This window comes from Triturus cristatus, chromosome 10 (assembly GCF_964204655.1).
Source record: "Triturus cristatus chromosome 10, aTriCri1.1, whole genome shotgun sequence".
NCBI classification, from domain to species: Eukaryota; Metazoa; Chordata; class Amphibia; order Caudata; family Salamandridae; genus Triturus; species Triturus cristatus.
In genome coordinates, this window is record NC_140593.1 from 645,955,333 (window position 1) to 645,968,606 (window position 13,274).

The window sequence follows — 13,274 nt, forward strand, 5'->3', positions numbered from 1 at the left end:
ACAACGGGGAGAAATATCTTTATTTATGGTTGTTGTGTCCTCTTTCTAAGTATGCAGCAGATTCCTACACCTTGTAATCCTCATTGGCTTATGTGACATTCCCTGTAGACTGATTTACATACTTGTATGATTCATTGTCTCTGTATAATGTGTTCGTGGTGTAAAGTGCAGACACACTACACTGATATGAGTAGCGCTAAACAACAAATGCATATGAGAGAGGGGCTACGGAGCGATGAGGGGCACAGGTGGAGGGTGGCAGTGAGGTAATCTGAGGAGGAGGTAGTTGGAGGGGCTGTGGAGCGATGAGGGGCACTGGTGGAGGGTGACTGCAGGGCTCGAGTCGGGGTACCAGGCGGGTGGATGGCGTCCCCTCACTTATTTTCGCGGGAGCTCGATTACTGGAGCCACACATTTACTCTTTGGCCTCTCTGGGGCGAGATCGGAGCTCATTCAGAACGCTGCTCACGCGCTGGCTTTTCTGATGCAATGGCATCTAAGGGGTGAGCGAGGGGAGGCAATGAGTCTGATGGTGCAAGCCACCTTTCGTGACATCACTTGCTGTTGTGACGTCAGCGTCCCCCCACTTCTTTTTTTAGGACTTGTGCCCTGGGTGACAGTGAGGGAATCCGAGGAAGAGGTCATGGTGTGGAGGGGGAGCTAGGGTGAGATGAGGAGCACTGGTGGAGGGTGGAAGTGAGGGAGTCTGAGGAGGAGGTCATGAGGGGGAGAGGCTACAGAGAGATAAGGGGCACTGGTGGATGGTGGCAGTGAGGGAGTCCAAGGAGGAGGTCATGAGGGGGAGGGGCTATGGGGAGAAGAGGGGCACTTGTGGCGTGAGGGAGTGAGGGAATCTGAGGAGGAGATCACTAGGGGGGCCATAGAGGGATGAGGGGCACTGTTGGAAGGTGGTAGTAAAGGTATTTATGGAGAAAGAGGTTATTAGTGTGGCGCCAAAAAAGACTTTCGCATCAGCGCTAAAGCCGGCCCTGTTATGGCCTTTCTGTTTTTGTTTATTTAATTAGCAGTCGGGTCATAAGGGCTACTGTGGAACATACTTTAAAGTGCATGCTAATTATATTTACTGCTATATTCAATGTTTTAAGTTTGAAGGTGATTTTACTAATGTTTTTACCGGGAAAAAGCAAAGTGGAGCCCGATGGGGCCTGATATGGGGCTGGGGGCCCAAGGTCAGCTGTGAGATAAGGTGCACTGGAGGGAGGAGTAGTGGATAATCAAGCCTGTAAGGGAGAGCGTTGCCGAGTCCGGGGTCAGGTGGAGGTAGTAATGAAGAGGGATTCTCCCTGAAGGCTCGCACAGAGGGAGCCCGTAAGGGAGTGCGTTGCAGAGTCCGTGGTCAGGTGGAGGTAGTAATGAAGAGGGATCCTCCATGAAGGCTCGAACAGATGGAGCCCGAGTAGTATCACTTGCCTGATACTCCCACCTCAGAAACCTCCTCTTCCCATCAAAGGAACATTACATGGAAAGTGATAATATTTAGAAAGAGATTTGGAAAAGAGTGAGTTTTACTGGTCCTATTTTTCTGGTTTCTTCTGAATATTCAAGGAGTGCCGCAGCGCCGGAACAGTTGGTCCCGGGTCTTGGATAGAGTTGAACAAGTTCCCATGGCCCCCCACAACTGTGTTTAAGGATTGTGATCATAATGTGTCGCCCCTCCCTGTATTTTAGCTTTGGGCCCCCAGGCAGGCTGTGCACCATGTGTGTGCTGAGGCTGCTGTGAAGAAGAGATGCACTATTACAAGCTGGTTTTGGGAACCAAGAGCACATGTCTTTTCATTCCCAGGGAGTTGGTTGCTGCTGCTTGGAAGTAATGACAGGGAGTGACCCCTGGTTGTTGCCTTTGGGCCACCAGAGTGGGCTTTGTATCCGGTCTGTGTTGGCAAGGTGGAGCGGACTGACCCCTTTGTGCTGCGTTTAGTTTTAAGGGCACACAGTGAGTCATTCCCTGTGAATAATTAATTTGCTGTTTTTGAAAGATAAAGAATCACAGGCTTCGATACTGTTAAGTTGGTTTTGGGTCCACAGAGCACATCACGTTTGTGCAGGTCCCCACTGCTTTAATGGGGGGGGGACCATGATGAATGGTCATTTAATGTAAGCTGTAGATGAAGGTTACATGAACAGTGTCATGAATGTGCATGTTTGCATTGTGTTGAGGGGATTACCAGGTAATTGTTCACGCAGCTCTCTGATGGATGTCACATGCAGTTTTTCTGAGTCCCCAGATAGATCATGCAGTCTGTGTGTTCTCTTTTGTACTGCCAGTCACCGGTGTTTTCAACTGTGTAGCCTTGGACCGTGTCATGTATGTGCATGTAACTTGCATGATAAAGGTAACTATTAGCGGCCATACTACGTGTCTCTCGGACCTCTTTGAAGTGCATGCCCTCCCCCGGGGGGGGGGGGGCGGCAATCTGAGGGATAGCCCCGGGCGCCACAAGCTCTAGCTACGCCACTGTGCCCCATTCAGAGCACAGGGGGCCACTTACCTTGCCTTTGTGTGTTTCCTGTAGCCACTGGCGGAGTTGTCTCAGGCAGCTCTCCTGCGTGGGGGTGAGTTGGCCCACGTACCTCTCAGTGTAGTCTTCCTCCAGTTTAACAACTAAAGGAAAGAAAAGCAACTTTTAACACTGTGAGCAGTTCATCTCTATCACAGGGTCTCCTCTGAGACTTCAGTGGCAACTCGGCCAGTAACATATTGTGAACCGTGCGCAGTAGGATTGGGGGAGACGGCAGGGGAAACAAGCATTGGCATAGCCAATAGGTCTCGCCTTTGGGACCTTATAAGTGTTTAGCTATGCAACAGTTGCATAACTAAATACTTATAAGGTCCCAAAGGCGAGACCTATTGGCTATGCAAAGCGGCCGTGCGGCCGTGAAAATGAAAGTGATCGCGATCACGATCAAACATCAAAGCGGCCGCGAAAGTGAAAGTAATCGCGGTAAAGCGCGGCGGGCGCGCCCGCGCACATGCACTGTAGCTCTATGCTGGCCTGGTAGCACTTTTTGGAGCCCTCTCAATAAGTCTCGCCAGACCAGCGCATGCGCTGGGTCAGGCGAGACCTTAAAACAAGTCACTCTGTTTCCCGTTTTTGTGGGACTACTTTTTAGGTTTTACCACAATTGTTTTTGTGAGTTCTTTTTCACTTTATCCATCTGAACAGATTGATCAATGTCTGCCTGTAGTGTCATTGAATGATTTCAACCGATCTGTGCAACACGTCGGAAATTTGAAGGAAATAAAAGACCAAAGGCAAATGTATATATATATCAATTGCATCATTCATAAGCTAAAAAGCAAACTATGAACGTCATTAGCGCTAGCTACAAGCCTGGAGTTGTCAGCTGCTGTGACTGTTCTCATAGCTTGCCTGGGGGTCGACTTGTTGGGCAGTGGTGTAATGAAAGTTGAGGGGGTCCCCCTGCAAAGTATACGGAGGGGCCCTCACTCAAAGTTTAATCTGGAGCTCTCAGTCCTGAATACTGTGCTGAAGGGGCCCCCAGCAGCTCGGGGCACCCCGCACCGCGGGGGCTGCAGGGGCCGGTGTTACGCCCCTGGTATTGGGGTTCTATTAAGGAGTATTAGACCGGGATGGTCCCTTACTGGTGAATGAAAGTTGGTTTGGAGTTTTAAAGCTCTAACCGATGTGTCTGCATCCATTCAGCTTATGTATATGAAGGGGGAGGTGAGAGGCTGAGAGGTGGGAGGTGTCTGGGCATGTTTATAATGCAGAGTGAGGTCTTGCGACACAAAGTTTGTGCCTGTTATTAAATTTGACATGTAATTCAGGAAGGCTCATAACACTGGGTTCGAGATTCCAGTGGCAACTTCTAGACTCTAGAGGAAAATGTCCTGGGAGAAAGAGTATAAGGTATTCAACAAGTCAAAGAGAATAGATATAGCAAGAAAGCGGGCATCTGTCTGGGTAAGTGGGAGTCTGAGATGGATACCTGAGCAGTGCTGATTTAGTGCTTTGGGCAGGAACCCAATTGTCAGTGGTAAAGCACGAGGAGCAGTTCTATAAATTGCTGATAGCAGATCAGCCCTTGCTTATTTCAAGGCAGGCCATTGATGAAATACTGATGCATAGGGTGGTGGTTTGGTGAAGGTTTGCCTTAATAGAGATGGTAGCATGAAGTGTTGAAATATTTGGGCTTTATGTTTGAGATGAGAAATACTCAGAAAAGTGTTCAGGATGACAGGTCCGAGGATGACAGCGCATTCTATGGTACTTGTTGGCAAGATATGGGGCACCAACAACCACCTCCTCCTACTTTAGGGATGTCACAGAAAGTGAGGTTTCCATCCAAAATAAAGAGTGATATTTACTGCATTAGATACGTCAATCGTAATATCCAAATGTATGGCCCTGGTGCATATCCCTGGTGCAGCATTAATACTACTACCATAGGGTACTCAAAGACATCCTAATGTAACCAGCAATGGAGAGTCCCGACTTAAAGTTATTCTAAACCTGCCAACTGCCTCGATCATTGTCAGTCATCAAACCCTTGACACTATTTACATATGTATTGTCATCACAGACGCTGTCCTAGGTGTCTTTTACCTTAGGCAGATATCACATATCAAAATTGAATCATCAATATTAAGACTCTTCTAGTGTCTCAAATGTCCGATAGGTCTTACTACTTGCATCTATGTTGTTCAAGCTATACAAGGTACATTTGGGGCTCTACTTGTCCAACATGCCATCTCCCATCATTAAGACGTTGATGGTATCCATCTTAACCTCATAGTGCAGCTGGCCAATAACACTTTAAGCTTACAGGTCTGCAAAAACTCCAATCAAATCTGGATGTCTGCCTTCTTTCTCTAACCCAATTTGACCAAGACCAAGTTCAGGCACCACCATGGAGTGGAAGGTTCAGACTTTGCTATTGAACATCACTCTTGATGGGTGCTAGCTCCACATCCCCTGATGCACCAAATTCCTTGAATTACATGTAGATCTTGACTTCTTCTCGAATATATACACACTGAAGAAAATTCAGACTGCTTGGTAGCCAGCTGAGCCTCCCACTCTGAATGTAATTCTTCCAGCTTACACCCAACCCTCACTCCACCACCCAGACTCTCGCCCATTTCCACCTTCATGGTGGGAAAGGACATCCAATAAACCATCGAGACATCACTCTACTGGCTACCCATGCCAGCCTACATCAAATTCAAATTATTCTTCGCAGGCTTATTGCTTGGGGCGCCTGGCACTGGGTTTGCAACCGTGATTTAATTGGTTACAAAGCCAGTGGCAGGAATGGGAATGTAAGTTGTTGAGGGGTAATGTATGGGACAAGATGGCAACTGTGTAATGTCCTTTAGGTTCAATGGGTGAGTGATGTTGCTTCAATTCCCTTTGCAGTATGATCAATGAGCTTTAAGGATGCAGTCCAGCTACCAAACAACATGCATCCTCCATCTCCTCTTCCAGTCACTAACAAGCTTCACACCAACCACTCCTTTAACAAAAATAAAACTGCTACTCAATAAACACTTTAGGACTTTGAGGGTTTACGACCCTCGGTCTCAGACAATGCCTTCAAGTTAGAGTGCCAAATTATAAACCATACCTGTTCATTAATCAACCCAAATGGCATGTCAAGACCAGACAATGGAGGTGTGACACTTAACTGTAAACTATATGCATCTATTGTTGTTAGTCACAAAAGGAAATGTCCACAACTTTAAAATATCTTTATAAAAAATCAACAGGAATGGACAGAATGATAATATTAAATCGATATTTGTAAACTACAATACCCGGTTATACCAATGTACTACATGGCATCTGAAAATGTTATGTAATCTGTACATATTAGATACCAACCATTGGAAATAGTTATCCAAGGAAATGTATACTTCCCTTGTAAATACTCTCTATTAGCATAAAGCTCCTGGACGTCTATATGGCACAGTCCACAATATAAAAAATACACAGATAGGTAAATCATGTCTACGATCCTTTGGGTGATCTGTTACAATTTCAAATTTACAATGTGGACAAGCAAACACTGGCTTCTGAACTGAAATGAGAACACCTGTGCATAGATTTAGTTTTAAACAATAAAAAACTGTGGGTTGCCACCAGTGGTGGCTCCTCCGCTATGGTGGAGGAGCGACGCCCCACTGCTTTTAAGCAGGGCCAAGTAGAAACATAAAATGATAACTTAGAGTTATTATCATTTTATGCTTTATGTCCTGTGCTTTGTGGGCGGGCGAGTGGGCTGCTCTGCTCTCGGAACAGGGGAGTTTTTTGGTTTGCCCATTCCTAAGTGCGCAATGACTGTTTGGTCGGCCCTCCCGAGCTGTCCAAACCAGTCATGCGCACTTTACCCGTTCTCTATTCAGGCTGCATTACAGCCTGCATGGAGAACATGCCCACCCCTCCAGGCCCTGGCTGAACACTAATCACAACGCTGCATTGCAGTGTTGTGATTGGTTTGGGGGACAGAGCCTGGCTGCCTGCTTCCTGTTCCTGGAGTCGGAGGCAGGAGAGCAGGAGCAGAGACGCGGGACCTGGCCTTAAGGCAAGTTTATTTTCTTTATTCCCCCGCGTGCCACCCTCCCCCGCGACACCCCCCACCCCCTTGATCCCCCGCGCACGCCCTGCCACTCACGAGCCATACCGGCCGCCACTGGTTTCCACATTTCAAGATGTGACTTTTCTCTAAAACTAGGCAACATATGCCACTTCCTGTCCAAGTCCTTGCACTACTTCCTATTCAAGGTGAGCAGGTGGGCAGTATGTCCCACCCAATTTAGCCTCTCAGTTGCAAAACACACCAAAATCAGGAGTAGTGTAGTGCAGGGGCGTAACACAGGCCCCTGCATCTCCCGCGGTGTGGGGGTCCCGAGCTGCAGGGGCCCCCTCAGTGCAGTACTCAGGCCTTAGAGCTCCTGATTAAATCCGGAGTGTGGGCCCCTCCGTGTACCTTGCACGTGGGCCCCCTCAGCTTTCATTATGCCACTGGTGTAGTGAGCAGTAGAGTTACACTGGGAAACCAATTGCATCCCTTTAAATTAAAGCACAATTAGGTATCAGTGTACCCGATGGATGGTTAGGACACAAAATACCCCAATTTAATCGGATGAGAGTACTGAGAGCAAATCCTCCTGATGCTAACACCTCGCTAATGATTTTGGAAAAATTGATGGCTAAAAAGAAATAAATATTTTCCGTCCACCCAGTATGGTAAGGGTTAGGCCCTTAAGTATATTCTTTGAAGAAGGCGGTTTTACAAGTCTTGGCAACAGAGGAATATAAACAAATGCACTCATACAACAAACCTCACTCTTTTGTTCCCCCTTTGCGTTTTACCACCCCGGTTCCATCCTCTGGGTCTACCCCAATTTTGTTTCTGCCCCCGCCCTCTGTTCGAGCTCCATGTCTTCTCCACTAAAAATGTCTTGATAAGGATCTCGGAACCTAAATAGTCTTGTCACGCATAGGTATTGTTCACTCATAATTAGTAATTTCACCATTTCAGATTAATTTTATATTTGACGAGGATGCATAAGAGAAAGCTCTTCACCCTTGGTCACGCTCCATCTGGGCTCAGAGGCGTTCATTTTTTCATTCGCTTACTGAACAACTAGGGTGAGTAGTCCTTTTGTATGATTCCTCTCTAAATAACCTTTCTTTTGATCAATACGCCCACCACACTAATAGGAGTTTCTTTTCATTTAGGCGTATGCTGTGATTAGGTTGCTTTGTCCTGAGGGATACCCTATTTGATGTATCTACACACACATGTATCTAGAGGGTCGATACGTCAACGTGAAACAGGCTCATGTCCAGGCTCACTATAACTAGGTATTAAATAGATAGTACGTGTTATAGTGAAAAGACCAGAGAAGGACAGATAATTTATGTCATTGTCTTGTTTTGTTTGAATTTGATACGTTATTCATTTTACTTTTTGTCACTTCAGTCACTTATTAAATTGGTTTTGTATTGTTACTGTATTTTTGTGGTTTATGTCGGTCAGCTCATATCAAGTGGTTTCGTAAAGAATTTTATGTGATAGATAAAAAATTCAATAAAAAAAATGATTCATATATATTTTTGGTAATTTGTTGTAGGTGTGCTGTATCTAGTTTTGCTAATCATGATTAATGTATACTTTTGATGTGAATTGTGCTTTTAAAGGAATATCTAGGTTCTAAAAAGTATTTTTCAGCGCTTACCCAGCGGAACCAATTGTAGCTTTATATATCTATACCCAGGTTCTGAGGGAAACAGGGTGACCCCATTGTTCTTAATGATCTAAGTATGCCAACACCTGTCTGGCCTAGGGAGAGCTATTTATATCCTGCACATCCTATGTCAGTAAATTAAGCACATATGAAAAAAAGGAACAGAGGTTTGCTGTGAGGTGAACAGACCACACCCCCAGTAAATGTACAAAGTGAAGTGTAAAACATGTAGTTATGAACCTGTGAGTGACTGTATAAACAAATACATAAATATCAAGAACAAACAGAAAGAAGAAACATTCCCCACCCTGCCGGTCCCAAATCATAGTGAAAAACCAATACATAGTTATAAAATAAGAAATTAGAAAGAAAAAGATACAGAAAAGAAAAAGCACTCAATCAAGGGTGGCCCTTAACCCTAGGGCACCAATTAACCTCCTCGTCAAGGGGACCCCTGGAGAGCACAGCAGTGCCCTGAGTAAGTTGAAAGGGTATACGTGAAAGTAACATTTGAGTGTCCTCTCATCAGGTAGACAATTATGTGTACAGGTAATTAGCCAGTGAACTGAGTCAGGGGGACTTACTGTGCAGGGTGTCAGCCAGCTGGCATCTACTATGTGTCCAAAGTGCATGGAAGAGAATTGAGGTCGGCATGGCTACTACCGAAGATTATTTACATTGAGAGCAGGCATGGGCCAACAAAGTTTGGACATGACAGGAACCAGATGACATAGCTCCAAGGAACAGCCATTTAGACATTACCATTTAGGGTAGAGGAATAAGTCGTTCACCTTCACGAAAGGCCAAAGGATTCAGAGGATCTTGCACCACCAGCAGAGATATTGTGGTTGGTGCATTCTAAAGCAGATGCCGGTTGCAGGACACATTTAGTTTTGCCTCTGTGTTCGAAATGAAGTCTAGCTGAATAAAGCATAGAGCACTTAACACCTCGTGCCCTGAGGATCTTTTTTTACTTCTTGGAAGGAGTACTGGGCCCCCAGTACAGCATGGGTGAAGTTGAGGGTAAAAGGAGATCTTAGATCCCTCCCATTTAAGATCAGGATGGTACCTGTTAAGCCACAAAACTTGGTCACAATCTCTGTAGTTTAAGACACCGGTGATAATGGGTTTTGACCAGATTTGGGCCTAGAAGTTAGAGCAAGATGTCCCGTTTAACAATGAAGACTTCAGAAAAATGACCACAGAGTGTCCAGGAGGATTTCCACTAAGTTCTCCATGTTAGGGCAGATTTGGGCACCCTCAGGATTCTCACATTGTTACGGAATGATCTGCCTTCAAGATCCTCGTTTTTAGCTTTTATGAACTTGAGTTCTCGCACAGACTTCATCAGTAGTAGCTCACTTCAAACATCAAATCAAATTGTGCATAAGAGATGATCATCACAAAGATCCACCAGGGAAACTGCATGGCCCGTGAAAGTAATGACTGCAGTGGTAAGGATTTTCCAGTCATATATAGTAGGAGAAGGTCCAAATTTCCCTGCTGAGTCAAAGCCTCATATATTTTACGGGGAGTGCATAAGGTGAAGCTATGCTGCCACATGAAGGGCATAGCCCTTCAACCTGGACCACCCTGGTATCAAGTAGCTGTATGGATCCAGGTCCCACCACAGGGCACACTGTAAATATCTCTCCCAGGTAACCTCGGCACAGCTAGTGCAGCAAACAAAGACCCCAGGGTCCGCAGCGGAATAAGAGAGGCCAGTTGCTTGGCCATAGTAATAGGCCCTGACAGATCCTGGCCGAGAAAGAAAACGCGGTCAGGGGCATATTCTCAAGGATCTATCGCCGATTTTTCAGCACTTTATCGCAGCAAAAGTCACGCTAAACGTATCGCCCCATTCACAAGCTGGTGCTAACAGCCCATATCACCAGTTTACCTGCAATAGCATCCGCAAAAAAAATCGCCATAGATGACCCCAGGAACTAACGCTAATGAGATGCAGAGTAGGCGTTCCTGTGCAAAAAGCCGCGACAACACCACTCCATGACATTCTCAACGACCAGCAAGATCGTCAATAAGATCACAAAACATGCGATAAGATGCCTTAGCAGCAGGATTTTAACACCTGGTCTGACCTGGTGTAAAGTCGGATGACAACCGGCACCAGACAAGGGAGCACAGCCCATAGCCACACATGAAGAACAACAGATGCCCCAGAGCAACTGATCATGCAGCCCGGAGCCCCAATCGGGCAACAACACCCACCGCCACCACCCCAGGACCCCCCCCCGGGGCCCCACCCCGGGCACCCCCCAACCCCCCTCCCCTTTGGACAAAGATATTGCACATCAACTCCACAAAATAACGACCAAAAAGTCGCACAATCACAACACCTAACATACATGTATGGTGTAGGCAGAAAAAGGGAAATCATACATTCATCTCATATTATCCAAATAAAAAGTTTATTATAGAAATAGCGGGAAAGAGAGTGCCGACACTGCGGACCCAGGCCTCACTGCTCACCTGCTGCCACCGGTGTGTCTCCAACCACGTGCCGGTATACACTGCAGTCCCCCAGGTCCCTTATCTGAAACAGTTTACAGTGACATGAATGGCAGAGTCCATACAGTTGCACACGCCATCATCGCTTGCCCGCCCCTGTGCACACAGGCTGCTGCACCCCAGCCTCTCCCGTCGTCCAGCGGTGATTGCCCGCCCCTGCGCAACCAGGCCTCACTGCTCACCTTCCGCCACCGGCGTGTCTCCAAGAGGGCCCACCACATGCCGGTGGGAGCTCCAAGCCCGGGGCCCGCGACCATGGCACCCTCCACATCATGCAGCCCCGCACCGCATGCCACCAGTTCACACACTTGATTCTGGGTCTTGATTTTACAATGGCAGAGACCATATCAGTGTACACATCATTATTGCAGGCTGCACACCCGCTCAGCTCTTGAGGTGCCACGAACTCTGTGAACTGCGAGGCAACGCCACATGGTGGGAGGCCCGCACTGCCTGCTGACTCAGGCCTACACTGCGGTCCAGCAGGGTGCACACTAATACTCTTCAGTCCGGACCGCCCGGACGGCGCATCATCGCAGGCTGCACACCCGCTCAGCACTTTAGGTGCCCCTATCTCACTGCACCGCAAGACACCGTCCCGTCCCGTGGCTGTGTGCCTGTGCCTGCCGCAGTGTATCCAGTGCCACCAAGTCTGTTCACCGCTAGCCATGGACCCTTTATGATTGAGTCCCGTGGTGCGGACGCCATCACGTCACCCCCAGCACTGGGCAATGTGAGGTAGAAGGGCCCTAGGCTCTCATGCATAAATTAGAACCACACACAGACACCCAGTTGGAGAATGGAAATGGCGTCCAGCACTTGCGCCAGGCCCTTTTTATTGGCAGGGCCACATGTCCTGTGATGCCTGTGCTGAATGGGTGCGGTGTGGGTGTAAACCAGCCGCGAGGGAGTGGCTGTGGCATGCTGACAACTAGACCTGTGAGTAGCGTATCCCTACAGGGAAGACCTGGGACATGTAGCATTGTCCCCCCCCCTGTGAGCCTGAGTGGAGTGGGCTGTCCTGGCGTATGCCAGTCCAGCGTAAGGGTGTGAGAAATTGCCCCCGGGGCTCTGGGCGTGGTAGCGTCCTGGGCTGGAAAAGAAAGTGACTAATGGATGTGTCTCTGTTGTAGTGTCGGCGCCACCCGGACCACAAGCGGCAATGTGTCACCCTGTGACCCGAGTCCCAAAACATTAGCAACATGGACATAAGGGGGAATCACTGACCCTACATTCATCCTTACTTCCACACTTGAAAGATCATAGACATGACACATCTGTGTTGACATGAATATTTATTGCACATTCAGTGGAGTGTTGCAGCTGGAGCAGCACAGGGCCATGCAAAACCCACTTTACATTGTTGGCCCATGGAGGGCCAGCCAGAGTCCTTCAGGGAATGACAAGTACATCAGAAGAGGAGGAGTTCAGTCCTCAGTCTGATAGCTGTGTTGTTGGTGCACAAACAGAATATGGCAGTGCATGTCGAGGTCCAAGGTGAGTGTCACAGAGTGCATCGGGGACAGTGGAAGGTGATGATGCAGAGGGCAGAACCAAGCAGAAACAGGCCACATGGCGGAGATGAATGCTACTGCTTCCTTCTGACCACAAGGACAGATTCATCCGCATCTTCGTCCTCTGCTGTTTCATGTGCCTCACGTGTGGGTGGTGTTGGCCTGTCTCCAGCACTGTGTGTCAGTGACACCTCAGGGGCCGGAGGTGGAATGTCTGACGCACTGTGTGACACTGACACATCAGGGGCCGGAGATGTGGTTGGGGTGGTAGCAGCAGCATGCATCAGTTACCAGGCCTTGTGGCAGCAATGCCATGAGGAGGGTCTTTATGGAAATGAAGGACCCAGCTACCTCTCGCTGATGTGCAACCATGGCAGCGCCCTTTCCGCCCGCGTCTTTTCCATGTTCTCCATGATCCTGCGCATGTGTCCCAACTCCCGGGCGAGATCACTGGATGCACTCTGACTAGACAGTCGTTCTTGTTGCAGAGTCAAGACTCTAGCAATGTCAGCCATGGTTCGCTGAAGAGCATGGAGCGGACTGTGGGTGTCCGTTAGGGACTGTGAGTGGTCCCTGAAGGGACTTAGACACCAACGTATGGCGTCTAGTTTGTCTGCCTTGTGGTCGAACCCCATCTGCACCTGTTCAGCCACCTTCTTCTGGCACCCCAACACACGGCGTTGGAAGGCCATGTGTTCGTCGTGGGGGTCCTAGGAGGCAGCTGTTGTGGTGGGTGCTGCCTGCTGTGTGTTCTGTGCAGGGGTGGGTTCTCCTCGTAGCAGCTGGGCTGCCCTGCTCCTGGAAGTGGGCTGCGGATGCTCTCCACGAGCTGTTGAAGGGCGTCGGAGTTGAAGCTGTGGTGGTCCTTATCGTCATCAGAGAAGAGAGGTTCAGACTGCTCTGCAGGAGGGTTGGATTTCCCTCTGCAATGTGAAGGGGAGATGCAGTTTAACATTGTGTTCACATGTATGTTGACGCATTGTGCATGTTTACAT

The 13,274-nt window shown here is 48.1% G+C and overlaps 1 protein-coding gene across 3 annotated transcripts in view; it reads right to left on the reverse strand.

The window, feature by feature from the left end:
- Window positions 1-13,274, reverse strand: part of LOC146789843 (SEC14-like protein 5) — a 1,062,444-nt gene that overhangs the window by 498,904 nt on the left and 550,266 nt on the right. For all 3 annotated transcript variants that reach the window (XM_085632205.1, XM_085632206.1, XM_085632207.1), the window contains one exon: window positions 2,511-2,623. In XM_085632205.1, the coding sequence (XP_085488331.1) occupies window positions 2,511-2,623 (113 nt within the window). The remainder of the gene's footprint in view (window positions 1-2,510; window positions 2,624-13,274) is intronic.